Below are 16,171 nucleotides of genomic sequence, written 5' to 3'. Positions count from 1 at the left end.
TGCACCCAGACAAAGGGATAGTGCTACCCTCCAGGATAACGATGAGAGGGAAATAGACATTCTCGACATAATCACAAATAATAATACAATTTTGGACTTATCTATGGTGTTTATATTAAGTTATGCCGAATAGGACCCGTCATCAGCTTGTGTTGCAGTTATAAACAGCAATACAGACGACCCCGAACCGTTAAACTTAGCCTGAATGACAATTATTACTGTGCTTATAATAAAAAAAAATACTAAGTGGGTCTGATTATCCCCGGATGTAAAGAGACGATCCAGGTCAGACGAGAGTTGTTAGGGGGATCGGTGAGAGCGTTTCTGGGCGTCCTTACTTGATAAAATGAAGAAGGAGGTGGTATAATCCACAGCTTTAGGGGATTAGGGTGATTGTCTGGGGACATGAAGTAAGTTGCAGACGAGTACTTAATTTTATGTTGTTAGAGGGTGGGGAGCTCTAAGTCCCGGTGATCTGCGTTCCTGACGCACCAGTGACCATTTAGATTTAAAACTAAAACTAGGCGAGAGAGAGACTAGCGAGTGTATAGAGTATGACACTATGTTATTTAATGTAGTCTGTGGTAGCGAGTGCTGACCAAAGAATATGCTGTCTTGCTGAGTGCTGACGTGACTTTGAAGTTTGAATGTTGAGTGCCTGTGACATTTTTTTTATTTACATTTGTTGTGACTTGTGATTTGTGAAGTGTGAAGTTAATGTGAATTGTGAACTTCAGAAATCAGAAGTTGTTCAGTTTGCTATTGTGCAAGTAAAGATGTTCTGTTATTGTGTGTTGAAATATATTTAATTTTGTTTTACATTAAAAACACATTAACTGCCGCGTTAAAAACTACGTATATTTTTTTTAGCTTTATTGGTCTTATTTATTTAATTAAATGATCCTGTAAATATTTTCCTTATAAAAAGTAATTAAGTAGTCATATTTCAAAAATCTTAGATAAAAATATATTCCAGGAAAATGGATTTAATAGAAAATGAATGGTTTATTGAAGCGCCTTGGGGCCGGATCAGCAGTAAGTATTTTTACCATAGTTTTACATTCAAACATTAAAATGTTAATTTGACTTATGATAATTATTTATATACAAAGGTCGAAGTCCTCTTAAATTTGCCTGTAATCAGTCACACTTATCTGTAATTTCAGTACATGTGTTGACAATATTAGGTGCTTATAAAATGAGCATAATATAAGTTTTTACGGTCAAGGAAAACATTGTCACCAAGTGGAGTACAGCTTATTGATAAATTAGTTTCCGCACATACTGTTACCATATAGTAATTTTAAAAGTCCTGGCAAAAAACCTGACATTTAGTTAAACATCTGGACCGGATCTCACTTAGATTTCGTTTCTCATAGAGGAGATGGAGGAGGAGACTTATTAGATTTTAGTTAATGTGAAGTTTAATTACAATATTCCGTTTAATAGCAAAATAATCTGGACAAGTAATAGAGCCAGACAAAATCTGGACTAGAGTCTAAAAGTAAGGAAATGTCTGGATGGACGGTAAACCTATCCACACACTACAATTAGCGGTGGGCGATTATGAGATATACTTATGAAATCGTTTGATTATAAAAATGTCTCCAGATATCTCGATTATAAACAGTAGTAGTTACTGATTAAGTAGGTAAGTGTGTCTGCACGTCAACAAATATCAGATCAATCAAACACGATGCTTGGTCGGGTGATTGATATAAATCCAACCTAAGTAGATACACAACTAAATAATTTAATAAGTACAAATTGTATTTATATATAAAAATACCATAAAGGTAATATTTAATAGTCTTTAAGTCAAACAGCCATCAGCGACTCTGGACTTCAAGTCTCTCTATCTCTAGTTATTCCAACAGGATTAGTAATACTAATTAGTAATGTCATTCAATTATGAAAAAAAGTTTGTAACTTATTTTATAATCGATTATAAATGAATACAAAATAATTCGATTATAGTAATCATTCATAATCACCCACCACTGACTACAATCTATGTGTACTTACTTTATACTGTACTCAGGTGCACCAATAGTAAGTGAATATGCATAATATTTCATCACAGACCAATCAGAGAATGTTAAAATTCACTTGCTGATAGAAGAAATCATTACCTACACACTTGCTTAAATAATTTCAATAAAACACTTAAGGGATAAAAAAGGATGCAATTGTAACTGTGTTTTCGCATTAGTTTTTAACTAAAAGTTATATTTTATTACAGTTAAATTACAATTACGCACATTTAATTCATTTAAAGGTGTTTTATTTAAATGTAACACTCACATTAATCAAACTAAATACAATTTACATAATATTATTATGTTTTATTTATCAAAATGTGTTTTTATGCTTCTTACGGTTTGAGACTTTTACTCCAAATAAATAAAAAAACATAAAATAGAGAATATGTTTCATCAAGCAATTGACAAAGGACTGCATGTCCACCTTTAGGAGGAGCGAGGATTTCACAGACATTATTAGGAAACCTGTGTATCTGCAATCAAAATCCTGTGTATGTGTGTCAAGACAAACATTATAAAGAGTTGTTATCTTTGATTATGTCACAGAACAGACAATGCTTATTATTTAATTTGTACGCAAATTTTTGCTTTACCAACAGAGCCAACCGTCTGAGTGACACATCAACTGAAATTTTGGTGTGTCACTCAGACGGTCTTGTTCAACTCTAAGGTTGTTGCTCCATCTACAGGATTTACTTTACAGTTGATAATCTGCTTATCATAATCCTATTATGACGACCTGTCTAGCCGAGTGGTTAGCGATCCTACCTACTAAGCTAGAGGTCCCGAGTTCGAATCCCGGTAGGTGCAAGCATTTATATGATGAATATGGATGTTTGTTTCCGAGTCATGGATGTTTAAATGTATTTATGCATGTTTATATGAATATATGTATGTTTAAGTAAGTATATTGTATTAAATATATCATTGTCTTGTAGCCCATAACACAGACTATATATGCTTAACTTGGGGCAAGATAATTTGTGTAAAAAGTGTGTCAATATTAATATTATATTAATTTGTAAATTAAGTCCCAGAACTAAGAGATATCTTAAAGCCAAGAGCCTTCTCCCTCCCACCTTAAAGTCCTGTAACACACCTCTTGACCCCTGGTTTTCATCTGTTGTGACAGCACAGATTCCCTTCACTACAGTCTATATGTAATGATTTAATTTAATTAATCCCAGAAGTGAGGATATCACTTTAAGAATAACAGTTATTATACTTTATTCTTATACCTGTAACTCTTCCTTAGACTGTAAATTTTTTTTTTCAGTTGTAGCTTGGGGCAACTGCTATGACCCACCAGTTCTACTTACTCATGGAGTAGCAGACACAGCCGCTTCCTTTAAACCACTCGTGAGATTGTTGCCAAGGAATTACTATTACATTGGTGAGTTTTTATAACGAAAAAATAAAATAAACTACAAATCTATATTCCTTTATATTACCGCAAGTTACGCAAGGTCTTTCTTCACAGGGGGAGAATATAGCTTTTGCTATCTCCAATTAAACAAGCTAAAAATTTACTGCAGTGGCTTTTCTTGCCCTCTCTAACCTACACAAATCTTTTAGTATTTCTGGAGCGTATGCACTGGTTGCATCCCAGGCTACTTCAGAAGTAAACATTCCGCTTATAAGGTTATCAGGTGTAATGCTTGTACCTACTGTCTTCTCCCTCCTTCTCTGTTCCGAGCGGTTATGTATCAAGAGCATTTAAAAAATACATGATTCGCATCTTCGATTGTGTCTTTGCAGTTTGGGCAATCTGGGGAGTCCTCGTGTTTAAATCTGTGGAGGTACTGTCTATAACATCTGGGGCCAGATATCATCTGGGTTAGGTAGTTGTTAACCTCCCCATGCTTGCGGTTAATAATCTCGGGTATCAGCCAGTGTGTGTGTCAGTGCGAGTGTGATTACCTGGTTATATGTATAGGCATTGTCTAATTGCCTATATGGTGCGCTTAATGCGGGTGGTTTTAATTTTGCAGCTATGGAGTTCCCGGGCAATGGGAAGTCTGACTGGTTCCCGCGAGGCCTACCTCTGTCCACCTTCGAATTCGTGTACGCAGTACATCGAGTGGTCAGCCACTTCAGATGGGAAAGTTTCATCTTTATTGGGCACTCATTTGGTTGCCTTGTTGGTGAGTTAAAGTAGTATAATTAATTTTGCGCTTAATTTTTTTCTGTTATTAAAGATCTCAACAAGAATCATATGATAACCATATCAATGTTAATGCTATGTTTTAAGTTTACATTTTTAAAGTAGAAAACAATAAAATTATAAAGTAAATAAAAAATTACGTATTGATTAAATTCACTTCAAAATTGGTACCTTGAATATATACCACATCAATTAAGCAGGTTGTTGCAGATACTTTATTTATTCTCGATCAATTTTTTATGGAAGAGAGGACACACGAGCGTACGGGTCATCTGATGTTAAGTGATCTCCGACACCCCAATTCTCCTACAATACCAGAGGAATCGCAAGAGTTGCCAGCCCTTTAAATAAAGTGTTGCGCTATCTTGAAGGTACGCATGTCGTATCGCCCCGGAAACACCGCACAAGGAAGCTCTTTCCACAGCTTTGTTGTAAGAAAGTTCCTTGAAAATCGCACTGTGATTGAACGCAACACGAATGTGCCACAGTCAAACAGCTGTTCGGAACACACAATGAAGCGACGTCCTTACGCAACGCCACGCTATCTAGCCGTTTACAGAGTACTGGGTCCCCATGAATTCCAGCAGCTCTGCGTTACACGCGGTTAAATGGTTACTGCTTACACCACTTTGCTTGGATAGTTGAGTCTCTTGGAACTAATTTATCTAGTACATTTTTCGAAGTATATTTGGCACCAGAAAATACTTTTATGTAAGTTTTTGCTTTTGGTCAACTATTTTATGAATAAAAAAATGTAATTAAATTTAACACATTCACCAGAATTATTTAAATTTGCTGGTTCAAGATGAGTGCTAACCCAGCAATACCCCACGCCCGCTCATTGTATTAATTGTAACGCGAATTTATAGATATTTCCAAGTCAAAATAATATAGGTTCCAGATAAGTAATCACTATCATCTCATATACTAAAACCTCCGATACACGCTGCATCTAATGGCACAAGAATTATTCCGGTCAGTACAGCAGTTTTTGCAGTATAACCGAAGGAAAAAACCAGCCATACATTTATTAGTGCAGTATAGATCCTTCAAAAAAAACTCTGATGTCACAGAAACCCCGCGCAAAATGGCGCGTTTGAATAGACGAAATATGTTGCCGAAAATGAATATTTATTTTTTAATTTGATTTTAGTAAATAATTTGATGTGTTTGATAACTTATATGATGTAAAAAATCAAATTTAAGAATTTTTAAAAATCATGCATATACCCTATTTTTTTGAATTTGATAACATTTGTTTTGTACTTTTCTGGGATCTTGTTGTAAAAGCATATAGATCGCCCCACAAAAGACATTGATTCATCATCACCTATTTATTGTAAATGACTTGTTAAATTGTACCCCTCACTCAAGTTGTATTTCTCAAATCCACATAGACACAGATCTAATAATTCAATTACTAACAGAACTTGACCGAACCAAATCAGCTGGACCAGACCATATGGGACCCATATTTTAAAAAATTGTGCTTTTTGAATTATTGAAATTCCCATCGCACTTTGGTATAGAAAATCTCTTGCTGATTGTACATTTCCTCATATTTGGAAATCAGCTTCTAAAATAGGTGTATTAAACTACAGACCCATATCTAAACTATGCTTAATAGCCAAAGTCTTTGAAGAAGATAATACATACCCAGGTTTGCGACTCATTAAACAACTGCTTCCACCCATCTCAACACGAGTTCCGCAAAAGGCGATCTACTGTATGTATACGGAAGACGCAGTGTTGGTTAGGCCCCCACAAGGAATCATACATATTTCGAAAAATTTGAAGCGACGATTTAAATTCTATTGTCACTTTTCTATTCACACACTACATATTATATAAATAGATGTTTTTATGATTGATTCTATTCTGGTCAACCTTAAGATTGCACTTCACTTGTTTCAGGTAAAACTTATAACTTATGTTACCCGGGGAAAATCAGATTGCTGGTAGAATTCGATTCTTGGGTAGCAATGGTCCATATAACGCCAGAGATATTTTCCCATTGGTGAGTTATATTTTTAACTAACTTGTCCACCTTACTCAATCGCTTTTAAGGTCGGCACGCATTACCGCGGAGCTGCGCAGCGCTGTACTGCGCGGCATAAAGTGTCTAAGTATTATTTCAATCATGTATGGTGCATGTCGCATTAGAGTGGTACTGCACAGCGCGTCGCGGCAGAATTGCCTCCGAGACAAATTTTTGACGAGCAGTGCAGTGACGCTCAGTGCGACACAGAAAGTGGCGCATCGCTTCAGTATGAGTTCATAAATCTTAATATATATAAATTACGTGACACGTTGTTTGTCCGCGATGGACTCCTTAACTAATGAACGGATTTTAATGGGGATTACTTCATGGAGTGCGGTTTGGTCCAACTTGAGAGATAGGATAGTTTTTATTTCGATTGGGACCCATAATTATTTTTATTTTTAATATTTGTTTTGTATGGACATCTTTTCTATAAGAGAATTCAGTGACGCACGGCTTGTCAGTCCCGCTGTGAAACAATTGCATTATAACAACAGGGAGCATTTTTAACGAAATAATTCTTGATGTTTTGAAATATTATTGGTAAATTCCTATAAAATAGTGTTTTTTTTATCTACAGAACAACGTTTGTCGGGTCAGCTAGTTATATTATAATTTGTTAAGTTTATAGAATTTTGAATTTGCGCAGTCATTTCTTAATGACTTCTTAGTCGAGGAAATAAATGATTATATTCGCCTTCTTGATATCGTGACCTTGGTATTACAGCAAACCATTTCTTCTTGTTTTTTTTCTCTTTCATTATTCGTTTCTCTTTCACAAACAATAAAATAATAATGACCGAACCCTCGTCACTGTCGCTCATCTTCACGTTACGTCCGAGCTTTACGCTTAAAACCTATTGTAGAATGTGACCGGAGCTCTCCAGTCGAGTCTTTCTCGAGTCGCTGTCTCCCTGGTGTCGACACAATTCGGATTCAACCGTTGACGAGTTGGGGCGTTACTCTGTCCAGTTACTGTTTGAATATTAGTCTTCGTAATTTATTCTTACATATTTCGAGTTTGTTTCTTTTAAAGTTTTGTAACATTAAAAAAGTGGCCGGCAACTGATTCTACAAAGTGGCTGTGCGAGACGTTCTCGCAAAACAGACTATTGCTGTCATCTCTGGTCTGGTGCATCCCTGTATCAGCTCGATCCATTTGACCGCGTGCAACGCAGAGCTGTCGGGGACCTAATGCACTGTGAACGGCTAGATCACATGGCGTTGCGTAGATACCTCACGTCATTATGTGTCTTCTACCGCATTTGTCACGGAGAGTGTTAAAGTGTGTAATCGAATAGTGTTCGAAATCGTCAATAGATGTCGCCCCACGTGTTTATACGAAACTGTGTCATGTTTTAGAATCCTTTCATCCTATATTTTCCTTAAAATCAAATATTCTTTTATTCTTTAATATGATAATGATTGATTTGAATTTCTAGGTATAAAAATTCGTTCAGGAAATACTTTGACAATTACGAAATCAATAACGCGCCCAAGGGACATTCTAAACTATACAAGCGAGAAGAGGTAAGAAATTTAGCATATAGTCTCATTATTATTATAACACCTCGTTGCGATGGTTTCAAAAAATTTTTTTTCATTCAAATACGAATATTTTTATTTGAAATAGGATATGAAATCACTTATTGAACGTCAAAATCTGATCCATCCATTCGAAAATTATGCCTCAGACCGGAGAACAACGGTAGTTGAAAATAGCTCTGGAATGTTAACTATAACCAACAGCATGCATTGGTAACCTACAAGTAAGATTTAAGGGTATCTGTACGTAATATATAGAAGATATCCTTTGATAGTTTGTAACATGAGTTGTGGCCAACTGTAGTCAACTTACTCGGTCCATGCTGAGCGTTTGTAGCAATAACACGCATTTTATTGCTATTGTAGCTTTATTTATGACAATAAGGGACGAGACGAGCAGGACGTTCAGCTGATGGTAATTGATACGCCCTGCCCATTACAATGTAGTGCCACTCAGGATTCTTGAAAAACAATTTTTAGCGGCTTTTCAATTGCGCTCGTCATCTTGAGACATAAGATGTTAAGTCTCAATCTAAGTGTTGTGGTACCCATAATCTCGCCGGTATCCTGTGCAAAGGATACCCCCCCCACTGGTAAAGTAAGCTAGTATTGAAATAATGTTTTAATAACTCTCACGACAAGTAAATTTAAGGAATCTCGTTATACCAAGTTCAGAAGAAGATATTTTAAGACACGCATAATTGTTATTATGTTTGGTGATTTAATTGGCAGTGACAACTGGCAACTTATTATATCTTATCTTAAACATTGAATGAATGTGAATGGCATAGGCACGTTGTCATGAAGTTGCTCCTAATAATCTGCTCGGAATGGGTTTTGTAGTACTTTGTACAAATTAACTACCTCAATGGTATTCAATAGAACTTGGGTTCTTAATTCGCTGTATTTTACTAAGGACTGTCTACCTATATCTCTTGTTATATTGTACTGAATCTCTCATATCTCTTATATCACTCTCCGTGATAAATACGGTAGAAGACACAATGAAGCTACTCGACTAAACGACACGATGTCTCTACGCATCGCAAAGTGTTCCAACCGTTCACAGAGCACTGGGTTCCTGATTTCGAGCAGCCTGCGTTGCCCGCGGTCAAATTGATATAGCTGATACTGGGGTGCCCCAGAACAGAGATGACGGCAATACTCCATATGAAGCTGGACCTGTGCTTTGTAGAGCGCTAGAATATGGGCCGGTTTGAAGTATTGCCGTGCTCTATTTATGACGCCCAGCTTCTTCGAAGGCAAACTATGGAACGAGCTTCCACACGCGATATTTTTAGGACGTTCTAATCAATAGAGGCTTCAGTTAGCAATTGCTCATTGAACGTTTAAAAGTACCCATCACGTAGTCAAAAATTTATGCCTCAGACCTGAGAATAATGGGCGTAAGTAACTCGGCTGTTTTTTTAATACCCTGAGGGCGGTCGCTATATTCGCAAATCAAGAAAGCAAGAAATTAATTTATGTTATTGTAACCTTTACCACATGGGATTTTTTTGTGGTAAACGCGCAAACTTGAGTCTTCTAGGGGTTTAACTGAATGTTCACTTTATGGGTCAGTTACTGAATTACCCGATGACTAAAATGCGTCTTTCTATATACCGATAAGGATTTTTCTCAAATGTTGACGAACAGAATAGGTAGTTACAATAAAGAGTAAACAACTAGTTTTGTAAACAACATGCTTACAAAACAGCTAAAGAAAAGTAAAGCTTTTTTTATGACAATAAAGGGACGAGACTAGCAGGACGTTCGGCCCATTACAGTGCCGCTCAGGATTCTTGAAAAACCCAACAATTCGGAGCGGCACTACAATTGCGCTCTTCACCTTGAGACATAAGATATTATGTCTCATTTGCACAGTCATTTCAGATGCCCTTCAGACCGAAACACAATAATGCTTACACATTATTGCTTCACGGCAGAAAAAGGCGCCGTTGCGGCCATAATCTAGCCGGCATCCTGTGCACAGGTACTGGTAATTTGTGGTCGAGATTCCTTTACGCTAGTAGGAATTGTAAATCTGTCGAATTCTATAAGTTTCACGAAAGTGTTAGACGTGACCCTCATAAAAATATACCCTTCCAGGCTTTGCAGAGGTTGATGGACACCCGCGGTATAAAGAAGGAAAATGCTGAAGCAACTCTACAGCGGTTGGCAATACCTGCTGGTGACGGCTTAGTCAGGTAAGATTTGGCGAATTAATTGGGAGCTAAAGGTCGCCTATAAGCATAGACAAATACCCCCTTATTCATAATAGTCTGCTAACTTAAAGCATTGCTAATTCTCACTCTGTCTTCTTCTATTTACCTAAGTCAGAATGAGAAAAAACACTCCTTAGCGGCTGTTTAAAGTTAGCGGACTATTATAAATAAGGGGGTTAATATACTACCGTATAGAAATACTATGCGTGCGAGAGAGAAGTACATCTCTAACGGAGATACTGCAAGATGGAAAAGGAAAGCGAATCTATTGTAACTGTGACCTATTTAAAAGGCATAACATGCATTTATTTTCTTAAAATTGATTCCTTTCCCACAGTCCTTTCACAGTCCCAGGCTGTCCGTTCACTTCGATATTCAGCTGTGAAGTAGTAGGATTTACGACAGAGTTATTTAATAAAACATTTAAATTTATTTTTAGATAATGCCTGAACAGTGGCTGGGACTTTATTATAAAGGTGTATACCATTTTTATTTATTTAAAAAAGATTCTCGGTCTTGGCACAAGGTCTTTTCAAACTTGTTTAGTCGTTGAGAAAATGAAATTGACTCGAGAAAATTGTAGAGCGATGATTTATTATGACTTTCGAAGTGGTTTAACACAAAAACAGTGTGTTGACCGGAAGATTTCTGCATTTGGTGATGAAGCCCCATCCAAAACCACAATTTATCTCTGGTTTGCTGAATTTCAACGTGGACGTGTCAAGCTCAGTGATGATCCCCGTTAAGGTCGTCCAAAAACTGCAGTCACCAAAGAAAACGTTGATGCTGTGCGTAAGCTGATTAAGGAAGATCGACATGTGACATACCGCGAAATTCAGGCAACTTTAGACATTGGCATGAGTCAAATACAAATAATCTTGTATGAACAATTTGGTGTAAAAAAGTTTTTTTACCGATGGATACCGCATTTGCTCTGTGAAGAGCAAAAAGCGGTTCGCGTTACTTGGTGCGTCAGAACTCTCGAAAGATTCCACGCAGGATCCTCAAATGCTGTATACAACATCGTATCAGGTGACGAATCCTGGATATACGCGTACGAACCCGAAACAAAAAACCAGTCACGAGTTTGGGACTTCGAAAATGAGTTAAAGGCAACAAAAATTGTTCGTTCACGGAGTGTTGCAAAAAAATGGTGGCCACGTTTGTCTCCGAAACCGGCCATGTTACGACTATTCCTCTTGAGGGACAAAGAACGGTTAATGCAGAATGGTATGCTAGCATTTGTTTGCCACAGGTCGTTTCTGAACTCCGTAAAGAGAACTGCAATCGCCGCATCATCCTCCATCACGACAATGTGAGTACTCACACCGCGCACAGAACAAAAGAGTTTTTAGAGCAAGAAAACATAGAATTATTAGACCATCCGCCGTACAGCCCCGACCTAAGCCCTTAATGATTTCTATACTTTCCCTAAAATAAAGAATAAATTGCGTGGTCAGAGATTTTCATCGCCTGAAGAAGCTGTGGACGCCTACAAAACCGCCATTTTGGAGACCCCCAACTTCCGAATGGATTGGTTGCTCTTCTTGTTGAAAAATGTGTCAAATTTCGCGGAGAATACTTCGAAAATCAATACATACATTTTTAAATAATAATGTTGTGCCACTTGCTTGATTCCCGAAATTTTCAGTGCCTTTCGTATATGTATATACAACGCTGCTCGGACATTTTTGACGACATTTTAATAGGTCCCCTATCACCTAGTTCTAGTTGTTTTTGTACGACAAAGTTTGTGCTTTATATACTTACATAGATAGTCTTAGAGCCACTAACAATTATAGCCTTAATTTTATCAAAATACCGCTTAATATAATTAAATATTTATTGCAGGTTTTCCTACGACCGACGGATGAAGTCCATTGTCACGGCTCCATATAACAAGGAGCAAGTTATAAAACTGTATACAAGCCCAAAAACACCGACACTAACTATACTAGTTGATAGATTGAAAGAGCGGAGGTTTTCTATCCCTTTCTTACTCGAGGAGAGCTCATATCCACATCGCAATGTGAGAGTGAGATGGTCGGATGGTTCACATGATGTACATTTTGATGAACCGGAGCGAGTCGCGCCTTTAGTGTCGCAGTTTTTACTATACGGTTTGAAAGGCTTAGACGAAAAGGCTAAGATATAGCAGAAAAAGTTTTTGAGGGTAGTTATACAAATTTGAAAGAATTTAGTGAAATGTTACCATAACTGTGTCTGCAGTAACGTAGTGATATGCTACTACTGGTTGAAGGAGTTTGCACGCAAGTTTTAACAGTGGAATGGGCTGCCTACACACATCTTTTTAAATAAGGCATTACTTAATATTATATAAATTATTTATAACCAAATTTAATTTATACCAAAATTTATGAAGTATGCGGGATCGAACACGCGCCTCTCGGGTTCCGTCCGAGCGCTCTTATCAACTGAGCCAACCGTCGGAGTGACGCATCGATCGTAAATCTTGGTGCGTCTTGTTCAACTGTCAGGTTGTGGCTCCATTTTGATTTGAATTAAACTCGTATATTTAATCCTAGAAGTGAGGGATATCACTTTAAAATATCAAACTGTTTATTTATAACTCTTGGATTTGAACTGCATACCCCTCGCTAAGTTTCCAGTACAATCTGAAGTTGCCGAGCGTAGATACATTCAGAGACCCGACTTTTCGCAACAACTTCGGTGCTAAATCGAATTTAACCTACCAAACCTACTTTATTACTATGTAAGGAAAGTTTATTTTTATATTGGTGATTGTTAATATATTTTTTAATGAAAATATGTCTTTTATTTGATAAATACACAACAGACAAGAGGTGTGTTCTATATTATATTACTCCGCAGCGCATTGTGTTCAAAATAACACCCCGCCCACGTCTCACCCCCGCTCAGTGCTGCCAACGGTCGACACATTACCGAGGCTTCTGAAAAAATATATATTTCATTAAAATTATTTGAAAATGTGCTACTACAAATGAAATGAAAATTACATTAGTTTTCTTCCGTAGCATGGTAGCATTGTGGCAAATGAGAACGACGCACAACGGCGTTATTGCAACTAGTTGGATACAGTACGCGGGTCAGCCATTTTTAATTGGCAATTTAACAACCGAGTTGCGTCCAAAAAAAACTAGTCTCATAATTACTCTCTTAAACTTGTCTGAAGCAAAACTTATAGAATAAACAAAGAATATGCAAAATGTTGACCATATCACTGACAACCCTGTCAGTACAATGATAGCCTGGCCTATATACTTGCATCCCGTGTGACTAAATAAATAAAAAAAAAATATAATACTGAAGTTTCCCGAATGTCAAGCAGCCTTGCAAATAAACGCGGGAAACTTTATACGTCCGAATAAATGAAATGTGTATTTGTAAACATTTTGCATATTTATGGTTTATTCTCAGGTATGACTTAAAGCATAATTTACACGGAGCCAGTAATGCTGGCGCCAGTCTGCAGACAAGCCAGCGTTGGCCTGGCCCTTGTTGTTTAGACGAGGCCATACATTTACGGGTATTTTCTTCGGGTGTGCACACGTTTTAAAAAAATAATGGATACGCGGCAAAGGCTGTTGAAAAAGAAATGTTTAAAAAACATCTCTGCACTATTAAGACAAGAGTTGATTGATATATTAGAAAACAAGGGAGCGAAACGACTTTGGATAAGAAAATGGTTAAGCGATAGACCTGTAACTGGAGCTTCTGCCTTGTTGCTGAAACAACTAAGATTAGAAGATCCTTCTGAGTACAGGTTAGCGTTGCGGGTTACTGCTGAAAACTTTGATGAGTTGCTTTCGCTTATACAGAGCTCGATTCAGCGCCAAGACACACTGATGAGAGATGCATTACCAGCGAAAATAAAATTAAAAGTAACGTTATCGTTCTTAGCAACAGGAATGAGTTATCGAAGCTTGAGTCATTTTTAGCGTGTTTCTAAACCATCTATATCACAATTCATACCAGAAGTTTGTCGAACAATTTATCAAGTATTAAAACAGTATATTAAGGTAAGTGTTTATTTATTTACTTAAAATTGAAATAATAAGGCACACATTATTACAAAATACAACAAACATGACAATGTGATTTAAGCGTTACTGAATGCTTGTTGAATGGCATTACTGTTGTCTACACTTTCGTCATAACTGACATAATTATATGGAGTTTCTGGGGATAAGACATCAGTGGTATACTGGGAACACGAAGAAGAGCATGTCGATGGACTGGGATCTGGAGGAGGACAGATTGTAGGTGTTGCCAGAGAGTATTGGGGTACTGAGTGGCTCGGAAGAACTTGTGTAGAATTCCAATAAGTAGTTAGCGTATTTTGCAATTGCTGAACCGATCGTTGCATTTGATACGCATTCTTGGCTCGTATATCTGTGAGCATGCATTGAGTCAATATACTCTGTATCTTTTCCTTGGCAATGACTGCCTGTTCCTCTGTCAATTTTTTTCATTTGTGCCGAGACGCTTTTTCCAAATAGATCTAGATCTGTTTCTTCGTATTGTGTGTTATCGTTAATTTCCCTTAAGTCATTTATCATGTTAGATATTTGTGATAACTTGCCCCGCTTAGGTTTTGTGGGTGGGGGTCGTTTTCGTTTAAAATAAATAATAATGTGATTTTACTTACTATGGTTTTTCTCCTAATAGAAACCGGCTTTACAAACGAATCATATTCATCAAACCATTTTGCTTTTGGCTTATAAACGCTTCCCGCAGCCCCAGATCTTGTAGATTTTTCGATTTTGTCGAGTTCCAAGTAGTACGTATTTCGAATACTTTTGATTTAACTTCATCGATAGTCAGTGCTTCTATATTCATTCCTACACGAAGTTGTTCTAGTGCCGAAGCGCGCATTTCTTTATTTTTATATGCATCGCAACGCTTATCCCGAAACCATAGTAAGTAAAATCACATTATTATTTATTTTAAACGAAAATTACATTTAAGGAAAATTATAAAGCCACTTAAAGACACACGCATAGGTACTACAACAAAAGAAGCTCGTGTAGGTATTTGTCCGTTTCAATGTAGATTTTCAAAGTGGATTGTTAATGTATTCTATTTAATTGCCAAGGAACTCTTCCTTCGTTATTAAACATATTTTTTAAAACTTCTCTTTTCTCTCTTGCTATTTCTGCTGAATGATTGCTACCTTGATTGCCAATACTCTGTAGGGCATGTATTTGGCTCCTCCATGAACCGGGCAGAATATTTCCCTGTTCATCTTCCCTATCAACACAAGTAGCAGTGGTTTGACTGTGATTTCTTTCGTCGCCAATTATGACGGGCACAACAAGCACAAACGATTGCATCTACTGTTTCCATGTTAGTTAATATTGGCTTTTCTAATACCCGGAATCTGCTAACTAAGATTCCATATACATTTTCGATTATGCGTCTTGCCCGAGATAACCTGTAGTTAAAAACTTTTTCTTCTGTACTGAGGTTTACACCTGGATACGGCTTCATTAAATAAGTCTTTAGTGGAAATCTGTTGCGGTTGGCGCCATTTTACCAAAAAATAAGTTGAGTTTATTGTGTTTTTATTATTCTATTAAATTGCTTCATTTTTTTGCAACAGGCTTTCCGCACTCGTAATGAAATATACTTTTTTGTATATACTTATGACAAATGAGGATAAGTATATGAAATTATCGAAAACTGTTGGAATTCGTATATGTAGTGAAATAGCCCAGATAAAACGATTCAAAATAGGTAGTCAAATAGATTAAACCAAAGAGGATGTAAAACTAATACTACGTAATAGGAGGCCTGCCTAAGTAAAAAATTGAAATTTAGTTTAGTATGAAACGTACATTGAAAGACATAAGTTTGAAATAGTAATAACAATATGGCGGCGAAGTATAATCCGGCTAAGTTTGAAAGTAAATATTTGCTTAAAACGTAGTGGATTGCGGCTATCTCCGTTTTGTACAAGATTATTGCCGTCGTCTGTCAATCAAATACGTTTCATTCACTACAATTTTTCTTTTATTTAAAAATATAGTTAATAAAATACAATGAGTTCCTGTTCTATAAATTACCTAAATACCTACCAACTCCTATTAGTCGAATTGTCGTCTGTGTGCTGCCAAGGCTAATGTTATGACATCTGTTTAAATAAATGTAG

The 16,171-nt window shown here is 36.8% G+C and overlaps 2 protein-coding genes across 2 annotated transcripts in view; one reads left to right on the top strand and one right to left on the bottom strand.

The window, feature by feature from the left end:
* Nucleotides 1–16,171, bottom strand: part of LOC126973332 (serine hydrolase-like protein) — a 275,685-nt gene that overhangs the window by 212,644 nt on the left and 46,870 nt on the right. The window lies entirely within an intron of this gene.
* LOC126973331 (serine hydrolase-like protein 2) lies at nt 758–12,805 on the top strand. The gene is made up of 7 exons (XM_050820553.1): nt 758–1,035; nt 3,319–3,435; nt 4,034–4,186; nt 6,121–6,223; nt 7,690–7,777; nt 9,902–9,999; nt 11,869–12,805. The coding sequence occupies exons 1-7, from the start codon at nt 981–983 to the stop codon at nt 12,170–12,172; spliced, it is 918 nt and encodes a 305-aa protein (XP_050676510.1). The 5' UTR covers nt 758–980; the 3' UTR covers nt 12,173–12,805.

Source organism: Leptidea sinapis, chromosome 29, assembly GCF_905404315.1.
Source record: "Leptidea sinapis chromosome 29, ilLepSina1.1, whole genome shotgun sequence".
Taxonomy (NCBI): Eukaryota; Metazoa; Arthropoda; class Insecta; order Lepidoptera; family Pieridae; genus Leptidea; species Leptidea sinapis.
Note: the sequence above shows the minus strand (reverse complement) of the source record. Positions and strands in the feature narration are given on the sequence as shown.